The 18421-nt window shown below is 50.4% G+C and overlaps 8 protein-coding genes across 8 annotated transcripts; 5 read left to right on the top strand and 3 right to left on the bottom strand.

The window, feature by feature from the left end:
- Window positions 1-18: 18 nt before the first annotated feature.
- VE01_00640 (uncharacterized protein) lies at window positions 19-2621 on the bottom strand (the record flags this gene model as incomplete). The annotated part of the gene is made up of 3 exons (XM_018270168.2): window positions 1037-2621; window positions 842-984; window positions 19-759 (listed from the first exon to the last, which is right to left on the bottom strand). The coding sequence occupies exons 1-3, from the start codon at window positions 1353-1355 to the stop codon at window positions 19-21; spliced, it is 1203 nt and encodes a 400-aa protein (XP_018134929.1). The 5' UTR covers window positions 1356-2621.
- On the top strand, window positions 1666-2546 carry VE01_00639 (uncharacterized protein). The gene is made up of 3 exons (XM_059463288.1): window positions 1666-1962; window positions 2053-2167; window positions 2223-2546. The coding sequence occupies exons 1-3, from the start codon at window positions 1675-1677 to the stop codon at window positions 2402-2404; spliced, it is 585 nt and encodes a 194-aa protein (XP_059320080.1). The 5' UTR covers window positions 1666-1674; the 3' UTR covers window positions 2405-2546.
- Window positions 2622-2851: 230 nt separating the features above from the next.
- On the top strand, window positions 2852-5027 carry VE01_00638 (uncharacterized protein). The gene is made up of 4 exons (XM_018270166.2): window positions 2852-3315; window positions 3372-3529; window positions 3595-3994; window positions 4048-5027. Exons 1-4 carry the CDS (start codon window positions 2977-2979, stop codon window positions 4765-4767), a joined length of 1617 nt encoding a protein of 538 aa, XP_018134709.1. The 5' UTR covers window positions 2852-2976; the 3' UTR covers window positions 4768-5027.
- A 68-nt stretch (window positions 5028-5095) lies between these two features.
- VE01_00637 (uncharacterized protein) lies at window positions 5096-6854 on the bottom strand. The gene is made up of 2 exons (XM_018270165.2): window positions 6503-6854; window positions 5096-6440 (listed from the first exon to the last, which is right to left on the bottom strand). Exons 1-2 carry the CDS (start codon window positions 6689-6691, stop codon window positions 5292-5294), a joined length of 1338 nt encoding a protein of 445 aa, XP_018134716.1. The 5' UTR covers window positions 6692-6854; the 3' UTR covers window positions 5096-5291.
- A 116-nt stretch (window positions 6855-6970) lies between these two features.
- Window positions 6971-8345, bottom strand: VE01_00636 (uncharacterized protein). Its single transcript, XM_018270164.2, has 5 exons — window positions 7796-8345; window positions 7565-7664; window positions 7472-7517; window positions 7228-7393; window positions 6971-7180 (listed from the first exon to the last, which is right to left on the bottom strand). Exons 1-5 carry the CDS (start codon window positions 8007-8009, stop codon window positions 7152-7154), a joined length of 555 nt encoding a protein of 184 aa, XP_018134715.1. The 5' UTR covers window positions 8010-8345; the 3' UTR covers window positions 6971-7151.
- A 1855-nt stretch (window positions 8346-10200) lies between these two features.
- On the top strand, window positions 10201-13465 carry SKN7 (kinase-regulated stress-responsive transcription factor skn7). Its single transcript, XM_018270163.2, has 7 exons — window positions 10201-10804; window positions 10861-10877; window positions 10940-11012; window positions 11071-11214; window positions 11262-12164; window positions 12215-12410; window positions 12462-13465. The coding sequence occupies exons 1-7, from the start codon at window positions 10754-10756 to the stop codon at window positions 13016-13018; spliced, it is 1941 nt and encodes a 646-aa protein (XP_018134718.1). The 5' UTR covers window positions 10201-10753; the 3' UTR covers window positions 13019-13465.
- A 539-nt stretch (window positions 13466-14004) lies between these two features.
- On the top strand, window positions 14005-15816 carry VE01_00634 (uncharacterized protein). Its single transcript, XM_018270162.2, has 4 exons — window positions 14005-14588; window positions 14654-14722; window positions 14774-15101; window positions 15164-15816. Exons 1-4 carry the CDS (start codon window positions 14555-14557, stop codon window positions 15534-15536), a joined length of 804 nt encoding a protein of 267 aa, XP_018134717.1. The 5' UTR covers window positions 14005-14554; the 3' UTR covers window positions 15537-15816.
- Window positions 15817-16386: 570 nt separating this feature from the next.
- On the top strand, window positions 16387-17256 carry VE01_00633 (uncharacterized protein). The gene has a single exon (XM_018270161.2). It carries the CDS (start codon window positions 16466-16468, stop codon window positions 17219-17221), a length of 756 nt encoding a protein of 251 aa, XP_018134712.1. The 5' UTR covers window positions 16387-16465; the 3' UTR covers window positions 17222-17256.
- The last annotated feature ends 1165 nt before the right edge of the window (window positions 17257-18421 follow it).

Below are 18421 nucleotides of genomic sequence, written 5' to 3'. Positions count from 1 at the left end.
ATATTCCTCACACAGCACTTAATCCTTCCACCCACTCCTCCTCCCCACCCATTTAACCACATACACCAACCCCAAAAGCACCGGCACTTCCACCAACGGCCCCACCGTCGCCGCAAGCGCCTGCTCGCTATCCGGCCCAAACGCCGCCACTGCCACCGCAATAGCCAACTCAAAATTATTACTCGCCGCCGTAAACGCCTGGGTCGTCGCGAGCTTGTACCCGAACCCCAATTTGTAGCACGCCAGCAGCGTGAGAAAGAAGATCAGGGCGAAATAAACGATTAGGGGCGCGGCGACGCGGACGACGGAGACGATTTGGTGGATTACGTTGCGTCCTTGGGAGGCGAAGAGGACGAGGATCGTGAAGAGAAGGCCGAGGAGGGAGAGGGGGCTTATGAAGCGCACGAAAACGTCCTCGTACCATTTTGCGCCACAGACGCGTCGTAGTACGAGGCGCGTGAGGATCGCAGTACCGAGGGGGATGCCGAGGAACACGGCGACGGATTGGGCGGCTGTGGCGTAGGAGATGGGCGAGGCGGTGCCGCGGCTGATGATGGTTATGTAGAGGATGGCGAGCGGGGCGAAGAGGACCATCTGCAGGAGAGAGTTGATGGCGACGAGGATGGCGCAGTAGGAGGTTGAGCCGCCGACGAGGGAGGTCCAGATTAGGACCATGGCTATGCAGCGGGCAATGCCGACGAGGATGAGACCTTCGCGAAGGGAGGGCTTGTCGGGGAGGAAGGCCCAGGAGAGGGCGAGCTGTAGTGAATGAGGTTAATGGCTGTGGGTGACGATAGGGGATTGTGAGGAATGGGAAGGAGAAGGAAGGTAGCGTGCATACCATGACGAGAGGAGCGACAATCCAGTTTAGGACAATGCTGAAGAGGATTTGGATCCAGACTTCGCGTTCGCGGAAGACGTGGTGGAGGGTTTCGAATTGGACTTTGCAGAGGATGGGGTACATCATTACAAGCAGGCCGACGGCTTTTGGGAGTTAGCTTAGTGAGAAGTACAGATGTGGTTCATTGATACGCACCGATCGGTATAGATACCCCGACGAATGTCCCTTTTTGCAATGCTGGACCGACGTTGTCGACGAAGTTGCCGAGTATGATACCGATGGCCATGGCGAGGAAGATCCAGACTGCTAGGAAGCGGTCGAGGAGGCCGAGGCTCTTGAAGGCTGATTCTTTCGGGGCATGGCGGCTGTTTTCGAAGTCTGCTGTGGGTTGCTCTTCTGCATCTTTGTCGGTGGTTATGGGAGGAGTTTTCTCATTATCGCTGGGCAATTCATCGACTTTCGAGTGGCGTTTTGTGGTCTCCTGGCTGGCAGGCTCAGTATCGTTGAGTGACATAACTTCGATCAAGGGTTTTATAAGAATTTAACCAAAGGAATATGCAAAATACTGCTAAATAAAATACAAACATGCCATATTGTAATATTTATATGAGAAATTCATAAACAGTTATTCTCATATCTTATCAAAATGTCATCGCCCAGAAGGGTCTCAGACCCGCTGTAAGTCAAATCCACGGCTGTAAGCCAATCACCACAACAGAGTGACATTTGTCTACCAGAACAGTGGGGCGACACGTCAATCCAAAATCACGTGATCGCCACTTTATATCGACGACAGCATCCAGTTGCTTATAAAGCAGGTGAGAAGCTGGAGAATGCATTCGGTAGGTCGAATCTCACACTTCTCATCCAGCAGCTTCCATACCTGTCTTCGCCCATATCTTTCTTCACGACTCTCTTCTACCTCCTTGAGAGCAACAACCATGGCAAACACCAGCGCCCCCGCCCCTCCAACAGAGGAACAGCCTTGGCACGCCGCGTTCCCATCTCCCAAGTCGGTAGCGACGCCTGTGTCGCGGGAGCAGATGCGTTCTTGGTTGACCGAGGGCAAGGTGCCTGGGAAGGACTTTGTGCTTGTTGACCTGCGGAGGAACGATTATAAGGTATGTTTGCGATGGATTCCTGCCATGAAGATGAGAGTGGCTGCATCATTCTATGAGGGTGATAATCCTGGATAGAACTGACAACACCAGGGCGGAACGATACGTGGATCCATCAACCTCCCAGCGCAATCCCTCTACCCCAACATTCCGCAACTGTTCAACCTATTCTCCGCGGCGGGGGTCAAGACGATCGTTTGGTATTGTGGTGAGTTACTCTCAGTGGTATTGGTGATGGGGGCTTGGAAGCTAATAATTGACAGGTTCGTCGGTCGGCCGTGGAGGACGTGCAGCGGGGTGGTTCCAGGATTATATTAAGGAGCAGGGTAAGGAGAGTGAAATGGAGAGCTCTACGCTTACAGGCGGGATCAAGGGATGGGTTGCTGCGGGCGAGGAGTATGTGGCGTTGGTTGACGGGTATGAGAGTTCTGAGTGGAGTGCATAGTTATATCTCTTGATGTCTATGTAGGTCGCAAGAATGCCCTATAACGCGAATAGTTCCATCTTTATCCTGATGTAATCGGCGATGCGAATGTCCCAGCTCCGTAAGCTCAATAGTTATAGACAATTCCAATTATCCACTGTAGCACTGACAGCCTCCACAAGTTGCTGCGCCGCTCGTAATATCCAGTATTTCACAGGTTATGTGAAATGAGTCGAAATTAGGAGTTGTTGGTGTGGCATTTGATCGGCAAGGCTGAATTTGTTCGTGCTCAATCACAGTGCAGCACATGGAGCTTCGCCTCGCTTGGCACCAATTAGGGATGCTGTCAAATCCTAGTAGACCCATTTACTAGCAATAAGCTCGGGGTATTCACTAGCCGATGATCTACCCTAACCAGCCCTACGGTTCTGGCCCCTTGGACTCTTTCAGCTTTAAAAGTTCTTGGGTGTCCTCCTGTCTGAAAATGGCCCGCTGTCTGTCAGATCCATTTGGCGCCAGGTGCGAAATTGTGAAGTCTTTCCAGAGAAAAGCATCCGAATTGTCACGAGACATCCCCTATATACCTCTTTGCAATGGCGCCAAAGAAAGGCAGCGGAGGAAGCTATGGTGGAGGTAGTAGTGGTGGTGATGAAGACTATGACTATGGCACTGGCACTGGCAGTGGCAGCGGTGATACCGACTATGATTACAGTACTGGAAGTGGTAGCGGGAGTGGAAGTGGAAGTGGTGATAACGACTACGATTATGGTACTGGCACTGGCAGCGGCAGTGGCAGCGGTTATGGCGACTATGACTATGGTACTGGCAGTGGGAGTGGTGGCAGTGACGATTACAACTATGATTATGGTAGTGGTGGACCAAAGAATTCAAACTACAATACTGTCGGGTTGGCGACTAGTTCCAGGTGGAAGGTGAGTAAACAGAACTCAAAGCCCAACTCCTCGATATCAACTAACAAGCGACCTAGGACGCAACAGTCAATGCCCTTTTTGCGATGAACATCATAGTCCTCCTTGTCCTCGTGTTGTGTATGATTCTCACAAGGCGGTTCAAATGGATCCGAGAGAAGGGAACAGACAAGCTGCGAAACTCTGGATATCTTTTTGCTGCTTTCTGCATGTTCTTGTAAGTTTCCTGTCTTTTGTGAGATATCCATTGAATCTTGAACCTAAACTGACTGTTGAGTTTAGACATCTACTCATCGTGGCTATCAGAACCGCAATGGTAGAGTCGGGCTACCATACAGATAAGAATTTCGTAATTGCCTTCATCTTTGAACGACTTTTTTCTCTGATCGGCGATATCATGATAGTCGCCATCATCGCGCGCACTATTCTTGAAGATATGAGTCATGGGAGTGGAAAGCTTGCTTTCTTCTCCAATGTCTTAATAGGACTTCTTTGGGTGCTCGCCTTGGTAGCCTTCAGCTTCTATGCCGCACTTTATGGTCAATTCATCGCCGGGAACGCTTCCCAAATCACGAATGACGGTTCGAAATATACGGCTGTTTTCTTTTCGGCATACATTTTTGGCATCTCGATGTACCTTGCCATCTTATCTTGTGTGGCCGTATTCAAGCGGCCGTCTAAGGTATACTCTTCCCACCATTCTTGCAGAAGAATCTGTAACTAACAGATCCCTAGGGGACCTTCCTTATGATATTCATTGTTATTCCCGCATTATTCCTGCGTTTCCTCTTCGCCCTGGTCAACCAATCAATCATCAACTTCCAGTCTCGCTCCATGACCGCCACGGCCACCGCGGCTGTTGGCCATGCCGATTCGTATATGTACACTTTGACCACCATCTCGATCTTCCTCGTCGTAGCTCTCATTGGTGGCCTAAGACAGCGCCACTCGGAGGGTGGCATGTCCCAAGAGCAAAAGATAGGCCTGCAAGGCCACCACTATGTTCCTCTTGGGCCATATGGACAACCTCCAGCGCCATATGGTGCTCAAGCTCCAGTGGGTCACTATCTGCAACCAGTACAGCCCGCAGTTCCAGAACAGTATGCAGCTTCAGGGCAGCCTGCGCCTCAGCCACTGCAAGTTCCAGCATCATGTCCGGCTCAGGGACAATATGTTGTCCCAGATCAACCCTCTTCAACAGGACAATACGCGCCACCTGGACAATACGCCGCCCCAGTACAACCTGTGTCGTACGCGCCTCCTGGACAATATGCTGCCTCGGGACAGTATGTACATCAGGGGATGACTACCCCGTCAACCATCGCACGCTCGGTCTCCCCCATGCATGATCCAGTTGCTGTGTCTGCAGCGTTCGCATATAATGGTGCTTCATCAACTGTGTCGCCACCGCCGCCACATGATCTGTATCAGATGCACATGCCGCCGCACCACTGAGATGGGATTTAGGAAGTTTAGATGTTGTGAGAGGCGAAGAAATTTTTGGTCATAGGAGTTATACCCTCGGATTGGTCTAATTGGTTTTGTGTTTTTATATGTCGATTATAGTTTGATGATACGAATGGGTTGAGTTTTGCTAGGTTCGGTATTGCGGATATACAGATGTTTCGGTGTAAATAGAATTAATCGTTTTTAACTGTAGTTCCTTGCTTCTGGTGTCAATTTGGGTTTCTATAGGTGGACGTTGATAGGAGTGCTCAAGTATTTGTCAAATAGTAAAAACGTAGTTTAATGATTCGAGCTTCCAAAAAATATTATTGTAATACTTTATTTTTAGGCATCCACAAAATAGCACTAATAACTAGTATTATAATAAGCTGATTATACACTCCACGCATACAGCAGCAAAGTGAGCACATTAACCGCAGTGGCTTTGAATACACATAGACATTCCCACATTTGTAGCGAGGCCCCAGCCAGGCGTGTCTTCCTCGAAGGATATCCAACGCCGAATATCCCCCTCAATCCGACTCACTCTCATCCCCCAAGAACGCCAAATCATCCTTCCTCGCCGCCCTCCTCGCGGGCCTAACCTCCTCTTCACTTTCCTCCTCACTCCCACTCTCCACCTCTTGACTAACCGCCTTCTTCCCCTCACTCCTCCTCCCCCTCTTCCCCCACAACTTCGCCCCCTCCGTCACCGCCTCTACATCCTGCGCCAACTCCCTCATCTCCTTAATCTCCCTCGCTCTCGCCTCGCTAAACCGTCCCTCCATCCCCATCTCCTTCAGCATGTTCTGCAGGTGCTTGATCTTGGCTTTGCTATCGTCTCCGTAGTCTTTCAGCTCAAATTGCCAGATCTTCCGGATCCCGCACTTTACGAGCTGGGATTGTAGGGTCTTTATCTCAGCGTCGGCTGGGGAGACGGCGGCGGCGGGCTTGGGGGTCTTGGATGTGGATGGCTTTGCGGATTTGGAGTTTGACTTGGAGCGTTTGGGCGGCTCGTCGATGAGAACTGAGAGGTCGGAATCGGAGTCCTCGGCTGCCTGCTTGGTGGTATCTGGCTTTTCGTCGTCCTCGGCCTCTGGTTTCTCAACTGTAGGCAGCGGTTTCGACTTCGCGACCACAACCGGGTTAGGTTTCACCGGAGATGCTGCCTCCTCATCTTCATCCTCAGACACAACTTTCTCGCTCGATTTCCTGGAAGCAGTAGATGCGCGCCTAGGAGCCGCCTTTGCCTTAGCCTTCGGCTTTCCACTCTTCTTCTTCGGCGCCTCACTAGCATCGCTGTCACCCTCACTAGGCGTCTCCTCCGCCTCGCTCTCCTCTTCACTCTCCGTCTCCTCCTTCTTGCCCTTCTTCCCCCGTCCACCTCCAGCGCGTTTCTTCGTATTCGGCGCCTCGCTCACATCGCTATCACTGAACTCCGCTTCCTCCTCGCTTTCCTCTGGCTCGCTCTCCGGCTCGCTCAACTCATCCGATGAGCTGGGCGTGGCCTCCTTCTTTTGCCTCTTTTTCGGGGCCGCTGCCTTTGTTGGGGCAGCGCGCTTGGTGCCTTTCTTGACTGGTTCGGGTTTCTTCGCTACTTTTGGCTCTGGTGCGGGTTTCGATTTCGGTTTCGGCGCTGGAGCTGGGGATTCGGGGGCTGAGGCGCCTTCATCTAGTTTCTCCTGCCATAAAGTATCAGTTTCCACTCCCCAGGGTCTGATTTAACAGCGGATTGAGTACTCACGACTTCTCCAGTGATAATCTCCTTGCTCTTCGCCTTCCACGCGTCGCCCTTCAAAAAGCCGGCGGAGAGATCTAACTGCTTCTCCACAATCTTGCGCACATTATTCACGCTCAGCGCATCAATATCCGTTTTGAAGAGCTCGCGCACCGTCTCCAAAATGGCGTTGGTGATGGCTTTGTCGCTCGCCATGGTTCTGGGGGTGGGGGTGTTTGGTAGGCAAATCGCGCGATTTTTTTACCGAATGCCGCGGATATTGGTATTGCGATCGAATAACAATGGGCTAAGGGACGTGATACGAGGAGGGATTGGATGATGCGGTAGTCGGCGCGTCGAGACGTGGGATGGTGATTGTGGTGCAAGGCTGACGGTCGCGTCGAGGATTTTCGGAGCCTTGCCAAGATGTGAGGTACGTCGATAGTGGCACAATCTACTGGGTCACGTGATTGTATTTTTGTTCATGACGACACCTGTTAATTTGGAGCTATATTTGGCCCTTAGAACTTGATTCTCTCGTAGCTTATGTTTGGTAACTGTTCTTATTTGAAAGGTACTTGCTATGCTTCTAGTTATAGTACATACATAGCATTGGTGGCGCAAGGTGACTACTCTTGGTAACTAGCTCTGATACCAACAAGATAGCTGCCAAGATCTATCCCAGAACCTTTTCAGCAGCAGAGACTATAATCTGTTAGCATTGGAGGTACGCTTGGAAGGGGACAACATACCATCAATGCCAGTGTTGTCAGGCTCGACGAAGGCCTGCTTCACCTTGCCATCCTCAACCAGGAGGGCGTAACGCTTGCTCCTCTCGTTGCCAAAGATAGCGGTACCGTCAAAATCGAGATTCAGGGCCTTGGTGAAAGTGCAAGCTGGGTCACCAATGAAGCGGAACTATAACAGTTAGTTCGAGTCCATAGCTCGCCAGCCTCGGCCATGCAGCAAGAAGCATTGAGCTAGGAAGGAGCTTACCCCAGTAGATCCATCTGGGTCAAGGTTATCGGCCCATGCCTTAGTCCTAGTAACCGTTAGATATATCCCAAGTACACGCGATAGAAAACATACACAAACGCGTCGTTAACGGTAACAACGAAGACGTTACCAGCATCCTTAATCTTTGCGTGCTTCATGAATCCCGGGATATGGGAGTTGGAGCAGCCCGGGCCTTTTGACAATCATTAGCTCTCAATCCATTATCGCGTATGTTGTCTAGATCTGTCGCGCCAAGCCACATCTGGCAGGACACTATCTCCGGTCTGGAAGGTGCGGTGCGGGGAGGGACAGCTTGTCACATACTGAAAGCTGCAGGCACACCGATGATCAACGACTTTCCGATTCTCAGCTCGTCGGCCATGTTGACCTTGTTGCCGGGCGAGCCCTCGACGAGGACATTGAGGTCGGGGATTGCGTCACCGACCTTGACGAAGGCGCGGGGGGTGGTGTGGAAGCTGCGCGCTGTGAGGCGGCGGGTGGCATTGAGAGCCAGTCTGCGGGCGGCGTAGGAGTTCATGATGGCAATTGGCTTGTATACGGCGTTATACAAACTGTTGGGAGAGTGTACGTGTGTATAATGGGTGGTGGTGGGGTGGAATGCTAGTGTGGTTGTTTGGAATTTGGAGGTTGATAGATGATACAGTATACAGTAGCCTTGTCCCCTGTCAATGGCGCTTAATCATCGGGTGGTGTCTCAATCTCCTTATCATCAAGATTAACTCCATGCTATGATGCTGGTATACTACGCCACACACGCCGATTGTTGCCATAGCGAAAATAGCTATTTTGTGGGCTTCGAAACAACACCAAACAAAAAAAGTCGCGAACATGATACACAGAGTGTTCTGTTTCGACTTCGGCTTCTAGGGTCTCTTGATCCGACAAAAAAGGGTTCAACACGCCCGTTTTGGGAGGTGGAACAACGTGATCGGCATAACTTAGAGTACACTATGTAAGAACTACGGGGACTACTCTGCTTCCTAGTCGGCATGGACGGATTTGAGAGGCGGATAGACGGATGCGGAAATACGTTCCCTTGTCGTTGCCGGAGGCTCTCCGCTCTTTTTGGCTGCTCGGCCCTTTGCCGTGTGTACCACCGACGCGAAGAAAGTAAGTAACTATGTACAGTCGTTTTGTAGCAGAGTAGCAGAGTAATAGAATAGTATTTTGTATAAGTATGCCGTCATTTGGTTTTTGCGTGGATCGATCAATTATACCGATTATATGCACATTACTCCGTAACAGACCAACTACATTTTCAGCTGCAATATAGGCACAGTTACATCGCATCTCTGACTGGCACACACAGGATTTTGAGAGTTGTTGAGGGACGCCTTGATTGGCGGTGGCGTCCATCACTTCTGCCAGAGATGATGCCGCCAAGGAAGCGCCAAGCAACCGGGCTAGACGCCACTGCTGTGGACTTTATTGCCGATTATTGCTCCTGGAAGTCCGCGGGTATACGAAGCACGGCGTAGGTCGGGATGAGGTTTGAGTACATCGCATCCTAGCAGTTATAGGATTCTCTGCGTCTCTTTAGCATGTGGAATAGATTGCTCCTAGGGATCCTAGATTCTGTGGTCGTTGTCTGTGGATATTTGTGAATAATTGTGGCTGTTGCCGGTGGCGTTGAATACTCTCGTTAGTAGACACATCACACAGGGTTTTCACGAAGCACGAAGCATCTTTTACGAAGTACGAGCAAGCCAGAGCAAGCCAGAGCAAGCCACTCTGCTAAGACATCCTACTAACATAACATGCTACAATACAATGTGATCGTGGCGTGGCGGAGGATCGAGGACCCTAGTCCCAACAAGTACCGACATACTCAGTCGTAGCAGTAGAGTTTCTATGTATAGAGTACAACAAGCCTGCCCGGAAACTATTGCTCAGAACAAAAAAACGCCTCAGTGCAGGGGGACGGGTGTTCGTGGCAATGCACGTTGATGTAGGCACTGTAGAGTATGTATAGTGCGGAAGCAATTATGCACCGGTGGGGAGATGGGATGGATAGATGGAGATGTGTCTTGAAAGTGTGTAATGTGAAAACTCAGCGTTAAGCATTCAGTGTTAAGTGTCTACTACTACGACGTACTACGATCACGCGTTTGTTTGTTTGCCAGACAACGGCTGATTGATCTAACGCCGGATGCCTATCTACTGACACCGACACCGACAACGACAAAGGCAAATACTCGGGCGGCAACCCCGTAATTTTATGGCCGCCGCCGGGATGGAATGCAGCTGCTCGAGTAAGATAGTACAGTAGTAGCATGCGCCGATGCACACGACTGTTCATAATAGTATTATCTCCCATATCTATCTATATGCACCTGTATCTATCTATATCAGTTCATCCTCAGCCCCATTAAACTCCATCCCTCCCTCAGCTTTTATCAAAGGCTAGGGGCATTATATGACTAAACTGGCCATATCCCCCCTACGGATATATAAACGTCTAAGGAAGTAGCCACTCGGTTGTAGCCACTTGCGTCGGTTGAGAGACGAAAAGGGAAATCGTTTGGTGGTGTTTTCCGTAGATCTTATTATTCCGTACCCACAAAAACCTGCGAACGCCAACGCCAGTAACCGCATCACACTGGTGCACTCCATTGCACCCATACACCCAAAGTTGCCAGTACACCTAGCAGGAACTTCTATCCCTCTTCCACCACCACTACCCCCCCCCATCCCCCTACCCCCCCCTACACCACCCCCCCCATCATCCCCACCACACAACCCATTTAGGGACCACCATCACCCAAAACTCCACCACTACTACCAAAGCTCCACCACCACCAGCCTCTACCCCATCTAAAAGCCAACGAAAACTCCACTTTGCTCGTCCCACGACCTTCCCTACTAAACAACACGAACGTTGAACGCCAAACTGTCGCTCGTTCACGTCGAGCATCGAACAACGATCATTACTGTAGCAACTACCCCTTCAGCCCTTACGCCTGGAGTCACTTACGACCGCTGCGCCGCGCGCCTTCCTCCATTTGCGCGCCATGGAAGTATCGCCTGCTTCATAAAGCCGTGCCATAGCCCCGCAGAGCATCGACCACCTAGGCGACTTCCCTCGCTCCCTCTTTGGCCCTCGGTCAAGTCGCCCTGACCATCGCCCTCTTTGCCAGCGCAGCGCAAAGTCGAACGCCGAAGGAGCAAGGGCAAGCAGGACCCTGATTCTGCCGGCTACCGGCGGCGTACCCCGAAGACGACAGCGACGTCGATAAGGCTGTTCAACCGGCTACCGATACCATGGAGAAAGCCGAAACAACAGGGACTGGGTCTAATAACTCCAGCGATTTTGTGAGTCTTTATTCTGGGGTGGATGGCGGGGGTCGCATTGGCTAACTGTTGCGCAGGTGCGGAAGCTGTACAAGTAGGTTCTAATGCCATACGAGAAGTCGCGAACGCCGAGGGATATGACTAACGCGCAAACAGAATGCTGGAGGATCCTTCATACGAATCAGTAGTGCGGTGGGGTAACGAAGGCGACAGCTTTGTGGTCTTAGAAGTCAGTTATATGGGAGAGGGGAGTCACAAGCCGGGGCAATCGCTGACTCTAGAAACAGAACGAGAAATTCACGAAATCCATCCTCCCCAAGCACTTCAAGCACAGCAACTTCGCGAGTTTCGTCCGCCAGTTGAACAAGTACGATTTCCACAAAGTTAGGCAGAATAATGAAGATAATGGACAGAATCCGTATGGTCAAGGGGTATGTTAGGTTCGGAGGGTGCCCAGCAGGATACTAATAAGGTACAGGCATGGGAGTTCAAGCATCCCGAGTTTCAAGCAAATAAGAAGGATTCCCTGGACAACATCAGACGAAAGGGTCCGGCACCGCGGAAGACGAACACGTCAGTCGACGAGTCCTTTCCGTCGCAGCAGATTGACCTGGTCAACACCCAATTGGGCGCCGTCCAGCATCAGCTGCAAAACCTCCAAGATCGATACGACGACCTCACTACCAACCATGCCGTGTTATTAACACAAGTTGTGGGCCTCCAAAAGGTTGTAAAGAACCACGACGGAGCAATGCACCGGGTTATGAGCTTCTTACACACAATGGATGCGCAAAGGAGGAACAGCCGGACTATAGGGTACGCGAATGGCCATGGCATTGGTATTTCAGACCTTGTTGGATCAGGACCAGATGATCATCCCGCCTCGCCGTTACAGCAGGCTTCGCATCTCCTCCAGGAGTTCTCTGCCGAGAACCTATTCAGCAAGGACCTAGAGCAGATGCAAGTCGGCGGCCCCTTCAGCTTCCGCAGCGAATACTCCACTCCTTCGAACGACCAGTCAGGCTCCGGCGGTGTTGTGCCGACGCCAACCACGGCCAGTCTCCCAAATAATTTGCCGTATGCAAATCGCAATTACGATTTGGACAGCATGGTATACCCGGTGGGACAAGTCAATGGAATCGATCCGATCAACAGCGCGCATATTAACAACATCCCTTACGCTATTCCCCCGGGTGGACCGTTGGCAGAGAACCAGACAGACATGGAGCAATCGAAGTCTGCGGCGGGGCGGAAGAAGAGCTTCACGGATCCTGGATGGGGAATGCATAAGCCTCGCATTTTACTGGTTGAGGATGATAAGACCTGTGCGCGCGTGGGGTCCAAGTTCTTGCAAAGCTTTCAATGCGGTGTGGATGTAGCTGTATGTTTCCTACAAACCCCCGAGTTGACTATGATACTGACATGTTGAAGCGACACGGACTCGAAGCCGTTGACAAGATGAATGCCGCACCAAACTCTTTCGATCTTATTCTTATGGACATCATTATGCCGCACTTGGATGGTATATCCGCAACCGTGTGCATCCGCGAGGTCGCACCTAGGATACCTATCATTGCTATGACTTCTAACATAAGGGCTGACGACATTGATATGTACTTTAGATATGGTAAGAATATCAATCGGGCTCTCTATGTTAACTTTTACTAAAATTTAACAGGCATGAACGATGTGTTACCGAAGCCTTTTACCAAGGAAGGCATGTTTCGAAGTCTTGAAAAGCATCTCATGCAGTTCAAGAAAGACTACGCCCACCCCGCTCAACCCCAACCAGCAGTTTACCCTGCATACCAGCCAGTAATGGCAAACGCTCAACAACCGATAAACATGAACATCTCCAACATCGCAGCGGCCCAGCCTATCAAAGACGAGAATTCGCCAGGCAAATCTCCAGGGCCTTGGCCCTCACCGAACCAAATGCCAGGGCAATCCCCCAACTCAGCCGCCCAGGCAAACTTTGCGCAGATGCAAAACAACGCAGCATACGCGATAACACCAACCCACCCCGCATACCAACAAGCGCAGGCACAGGCACAGGCCCAAGCACAGGCCCAAGCGCAAGCACAAGCAGCACAGGCGGCGGCAATGCCCGCGCCAAACCAAGTAGGGAACCGCAGGCAGCTGGCCGACATGCCCGACATGGCAACCCAGAGCGAGCACCCGGATAATAAGAGGCAGAGGATGTACCCAGCGCAACCCAGCGGGTTCCTCCAGTGAGGCAGCGATTTATGTATCGACGCGGTTAATATGATATATAGAAACTTCAACAAACGGAAAGTAGGGACATAGGAGGTAAAGGGAGGCAGGCTTATACATTTAGAGGAGCGAGGCGTAGACGGAGGGTGGACGATACCTGACATAGGCGAGGAAACGAGATAGGGATTCTCATGGTGGGAACCTGGTTCACACGCTTGCCCACAGCATGGGCGCGGTGGAGTGGCTTTGGGGGTCATTGCTGATTTTGGCAATGAATATTTTTGGAGAGATTGTACGCTTCCTGCTGCTACGGCACTTGCGGTTTGGCCGTATAGCATGAGCATGGTAGCAATGTCTGTGAAAAAGTTTACGTAGGGACATTTATCTATCGAGTATCTGAGATCAATGGACATTTTCACAGTATTCTTCACAGTATTCATTGGGGGTCACCTCAGTTCTTGGCGTTTCAACTGTATTTGCATCTGTACGACGCGATATGCAGTGTGGCTTCACAACACCACAAGGCTTCTGGCGCTGCTGTGTTATGTGAATGATGATACGTATAGAATTTGTATATGATCCCAGAGATCTGCCAGCGAATCTATAATGTTATTGAGGCCTAAGATTGTCTGTCGCATGGCTTCGAAACGGCGTGGCTGGGCAGTAAACAATCCCTGCAAGTTCATAACAGACGTCATATATACCCAAACAAAGGGCAAATTACTAGAAATCAGACAGAAACGACTTCAAGAAGAATACAGATAATATTAATTGAACACAACCTCAACAATACAAATAATTTAACAATACACCTTACTCCCGTGTTCCTCAAATGTGAAAAAACCCGTCCAGACCCTCGACCCCAGGGTTTCGGGATCAACCGAGTGGATTTGGGCCAGGCACCCAAATTAGCCACAACGGTTGCCATGCCGCCCAACCACCCCTGTCGCCATGATGCACAGATAAACACAGAGGCTGGCGCAACCCCCAGTTTTAGCAGTGAGGAAATAGAAACCACATCATCATCACCACCGATCTCTCCCAACCACCGTTTATTCTTTGATTCTTGAATTCCTCGGAAGACATACACTAAAGCATATGGACATTGGACCAAGCTGAGTTGCTCCCCCAACACAAACATACACCTTCTCGCTCTTCATTATTTCTTCACCTGAGACAGATACCGTCGTTATCATCCAGCACTTCGACCAAGCTTTGTCGCCGATCTGACACAATCTACGAAAGAACGAAAAGAAGATACACCTACTTCACGAGACATATAATACTTGTATCACCCATCTCAGGACCAACGATACCTCTACACATCTAGACAGTCAATCCAGCTCGCACTCCTCAGCTCCTCTCTGCCCGTCGTCGGCATCTACAATCCCTCGACGACGAGAGCAACAAGACGCAAGATCAAGCTCTGGTGAATCTCCAACTGCTCTGTGCTCTCCACGCCCCTCTATAGAGGAGGACGAAAGGGGACACTGCAGTCAATTCTCGAATACTAGCCAGCTGGCTTTGGAGCGTGCTTAAGCACAGGCAACCGTCAAGATGGCACAGATGCGGTTTTCGATATCGATTTCCCGTGAGTCCTTCCGCTTCCTCTCCGCTTCTCTGGGGCAAGACCAGGATCTAACATGCTTTCTGCAGGCTTCGCACCGTTTATTGGATATCATCATGTTCTCATGATACTGATTGTGGTCGCAATCATACTTCTCTGTAAGTCTCACCCAGTCGTATCCAACACGTCCCAAGACTAATCAAACCCAGCGCTACTTCTCGCGGGCTGCTCGTCATCATCACCAGTCATCCCGAACATCTTCCTCATCTCCCTCTTCTACACGCCCTACACGCCCACGCCGTCAACAGCACAGACAAATTTTGGAGTCCACTCCCAAATCGCGCAAATCGTCGGAAGGGCGCAGCTCGAGGCGCGCGTAGGCTTCTTCGGCATCTGCATCAACCCCGATGGTGGAGCGTGGCTCTGCAGCAACAATGCGACGAGTCTGGCGAACCAGATCAGCATTGATCAGGATCCGTTGAATTTGATTTGGCTGGCGAGCCAGTTTAAGGATATGATTGTGTTCCCCTACTTGATGTAAGTCTACTTCCCATCTTGACTCTCACAGTGTGATGGCCGCATGCTAATTCGACTGTCAGAATCATCGCCATCATATTCGCATTCATCTGCTTCATCCTCCTAGCAACATTCCCAGGCTGGCACACAGCTGAGAACGAAGACGGTTCCGAAGTCGACGTCAAGCCCTTTCCATCGCGACCCGTATCTCAAGTCTCGCTGGCAATCATCTTCATCGGCTCGATCTTCGTCTTAGTCTCGGTACTATGGCAACACACGGCTTCCGTAGCCGCGAGTATCATAGCGCAGGACCTGGCGAACGGGAGCGTCAAGAGCGGGGTCGGGGTAACGGCTATGGTGCTGGGTTGGTTTGGCTTCGCGTTATTGATTATTGTGACGATTGGACTGCTGGTTATGATACTGAGTATCCAGGTACTGCAAGATCTGTCGGACTGATGAGGTGGACGGAAAGAAAGGGCATCGTCAGCTTTTTTTTATGTTCATTCTTGTTCAGTCCGTCGCCTGGAGGAAACATAAGGCCGAGGTTTTCTTTTCTCGGCCTTGGTTATCTTTGACCGCAGACGGCAAATTATTCCAATCTGTCGAATCTTTAGCGTTGCATATGGGATGGTATGTTGAGTGAGTTATACATGCCATTCTTGGGTTTGGGAATCTTTGTATATACCTATCCCTCTGATTTTGGGGGAAGCAAATTGTAGGGACAACGGAGGAGGGGGACTTGGGGCGGGGGATGGTTTGGGTTACGAATGAGAACCATGACGGGGGATGAGAAGAGGCACGAAAGGAATGGGAAATGGGCAATGATGGGGATGGGTTGGGTGGCCGGGCTGCGCGTGCTCTTTGTAGGATTGGGAAGGGATAATAGATGGGAATTTGGGATTCGGGTCTGCCGGTATATGCGAAGGCAGAGCAAAGGAGTTATCTGGTTCCTCCCTCATGTTGGAGTAGAGATCTAAGAATGGATTTTTGTCGTTTTTAAAAATTGTTGGTTTGTCGTGATTTTTGTGATGCATGTAAATGCGATTTGGATTGTAGTTGCCTAAAAGTAGAAATGATATAAAAATATCAAATAATAATCATCTTATAGAATAACTCTAGATTTACACTTGTTGCCTGCCTTTCTAGGAATAAATACGCATGCATATTTTAATACATTAGAAGCGTATTTACTGAACAAATAACTCCAATAGTTATTCCTGACATCTGCTGTGCCACAACGACAGCGATCCCTACCTATCGCGTCCATTGAAACCTTTACTCACATATATCCACTGTCTCACCTTAGCGTCCACTTACTGTACTATACTTGGAAGTCATTAGGCTTGGTGCCTTTGATTTGATATCCAACGTCGCCATACACCAAAATGACAGCCACGGAAGCCGTATTCGCGACCTTCGAGCTCCTCGAAACCATCCTCCTCTCCCTTCCACCCCTCGACATTCTCCATAACCTCGCCATCTCCCGCACCTGGCACCAAACCATCCTCTCATCCCCCCCCCTCAAACAACGCCTTTTCCTTGCCCCCGCCCCTTTAGACACGCCATGGACACAGAACCCCATCCTCGCCGCCAAGTTTTGGCCTATCTTCCACGACATTAACCGCACCGGCGACCTCGCCGAGAAGTTTCATGATGAGTGCTCGGGCCCTAGCTTGAATTTTCATATCGCGCCCCCTCTACGGTATCTGACGGGGGGGACACCGCCCGAGGAAACGATGGAGGCCTTCACTCCTGCGGACTGGGAGGCGTATTGTCGGCCTGAGGCGAGTTGGCGCAGGATGCTCGCTATGCAGCCGCCTGTTCCCATACTCCGGATTTTGCAATATGGGTTTCACCAGGAGAGCGAAGAGGAGACTCGGCAGAGAGGGGGTCCGAGGAAGGTGACGCAGCTGTCACAAGGGCGGAAGGCAGATGGGACGGCTCCGGGGGTGATGCAGTGGGATGTGTGGGATGCAGTGGATGCTATTGGTGGTGAGGATGATGGCAGCCAGTGGGACGAAGGTATTTACTTGATTGACGGGGAGGAGGATACGGAGAGGTATACACTGGTATACGTGGATTGGTGGATGGATAGAAATGCCCCAGCGATAAACAATGGCCGGCAAGGGGATGGCTCATAGCATAGCTACGAAGTTGGCCGGCAACTAACCTACCATTTCACGTTAAGCAGATACTTGTAAAACCCCTCGTCCGTATCTGCCTCTTTGAACTTCTCAATTACCACGCCCTGCTGATCTACTTCCCATAACCCAGCTTGCACAAGGATCTGCCATAGATTCAAAATATCTCCTAACTGTGGCTCATGCGAGGGGATATATTGAATATACCCCGTTTGGTATAATTCATTACTCCGACCACATTTTCTTGCCTGCCCGCTCTCAAGATTTTCGCCGACAAGCGTGTCGTCTGTAAGTCGCGCAAATCCGGCGGCACCAATCTCGAATGGGAGGAAGAGTCTGCAGCCGTCTTCAAACTCGTGTTTGCCATCTCTGTTGACATAGGATGTCTACAGGCCGTATGGTAGACTGGTGAGATCTAGGAAATGGTAATGTTCAAAAATAGGTGAAGTTGACTTGGTGACTGTGACAAACAAAAGGATAGGGAGAATGGGGTTTGAGCATATTCTAGGGATGTCAAGATTCTAAAGTGGGAACGGCGAGGAGTCGGCTTCTGTAGGGAGACGCAGACCTGGCGCTATGTACTTTATGTTCGCTTTTGGTCGACGAACCGATGTGAGGAAATCCCGGACGAAACCCTGTTTTAACCCAGCGCCGTCTAAGATCTCGTTGGAGAAAAGTCCTATTTCATCTTGGGAGCGTGGCGTGTTGAATTTAACTGTCGCAAGAACGATAAGCCTTGCTTGGTCTTCTGGATTGTCCTTCGGTTGAAGTGATGGGTTTTCGACCAAACACTCTATCTTGAGAATCAAATTATCAAAATAACTCACAGCAGCTTGGAGATCGCTTTGGCTATATAGCTGAAGCTTCCATGGGTCACCATCTCCAGTCCTCTAACATGCGAGGACCTCGCAACGATTTTGCCGGTGTCAACCATATCCAACCAGGCAGTAAAAATGACCTGTAAGGGTCCCAAACCGTTAGATCATTATTTGTAATGGAATAGTCTAAGATATCGAGTTGAAAAATTGCTCGAGACATTTCTTGGTCAAAGTTAAATGGGTTCCGGCTTAGCTATTGCTTGAACAAATCCAGGATATATTTACTTTAGGCCATCTGGATGACCATCCATATTCGGATCGGCTATAGGGTACAGACACATGACCCCCTCATCCTCATGACAATTTTATAAACAAATGTTCT

The sequence above is a fragment of the Pseudogymnoascus verrucosus genome (genome assembly GCF_001662655.1).
Source record: "Pseudogymnoascus verrucosus strain UAMH 10579 unplaced genomic scaffold scaffold_2, whole genome shotgun sequence".
Classification (NCBI taxonomy): domain Eukaryota; kingdom Fungi; phylum Ascomycota; class Leotiomycetes; order Thelebolales; family Thelebolaceae; genus Pseudogymnoascus; species Pseudogymnoascus verrucosus.
This window is presented reverse-complemented; position numbering and strand designations above follow the sequence as displayed.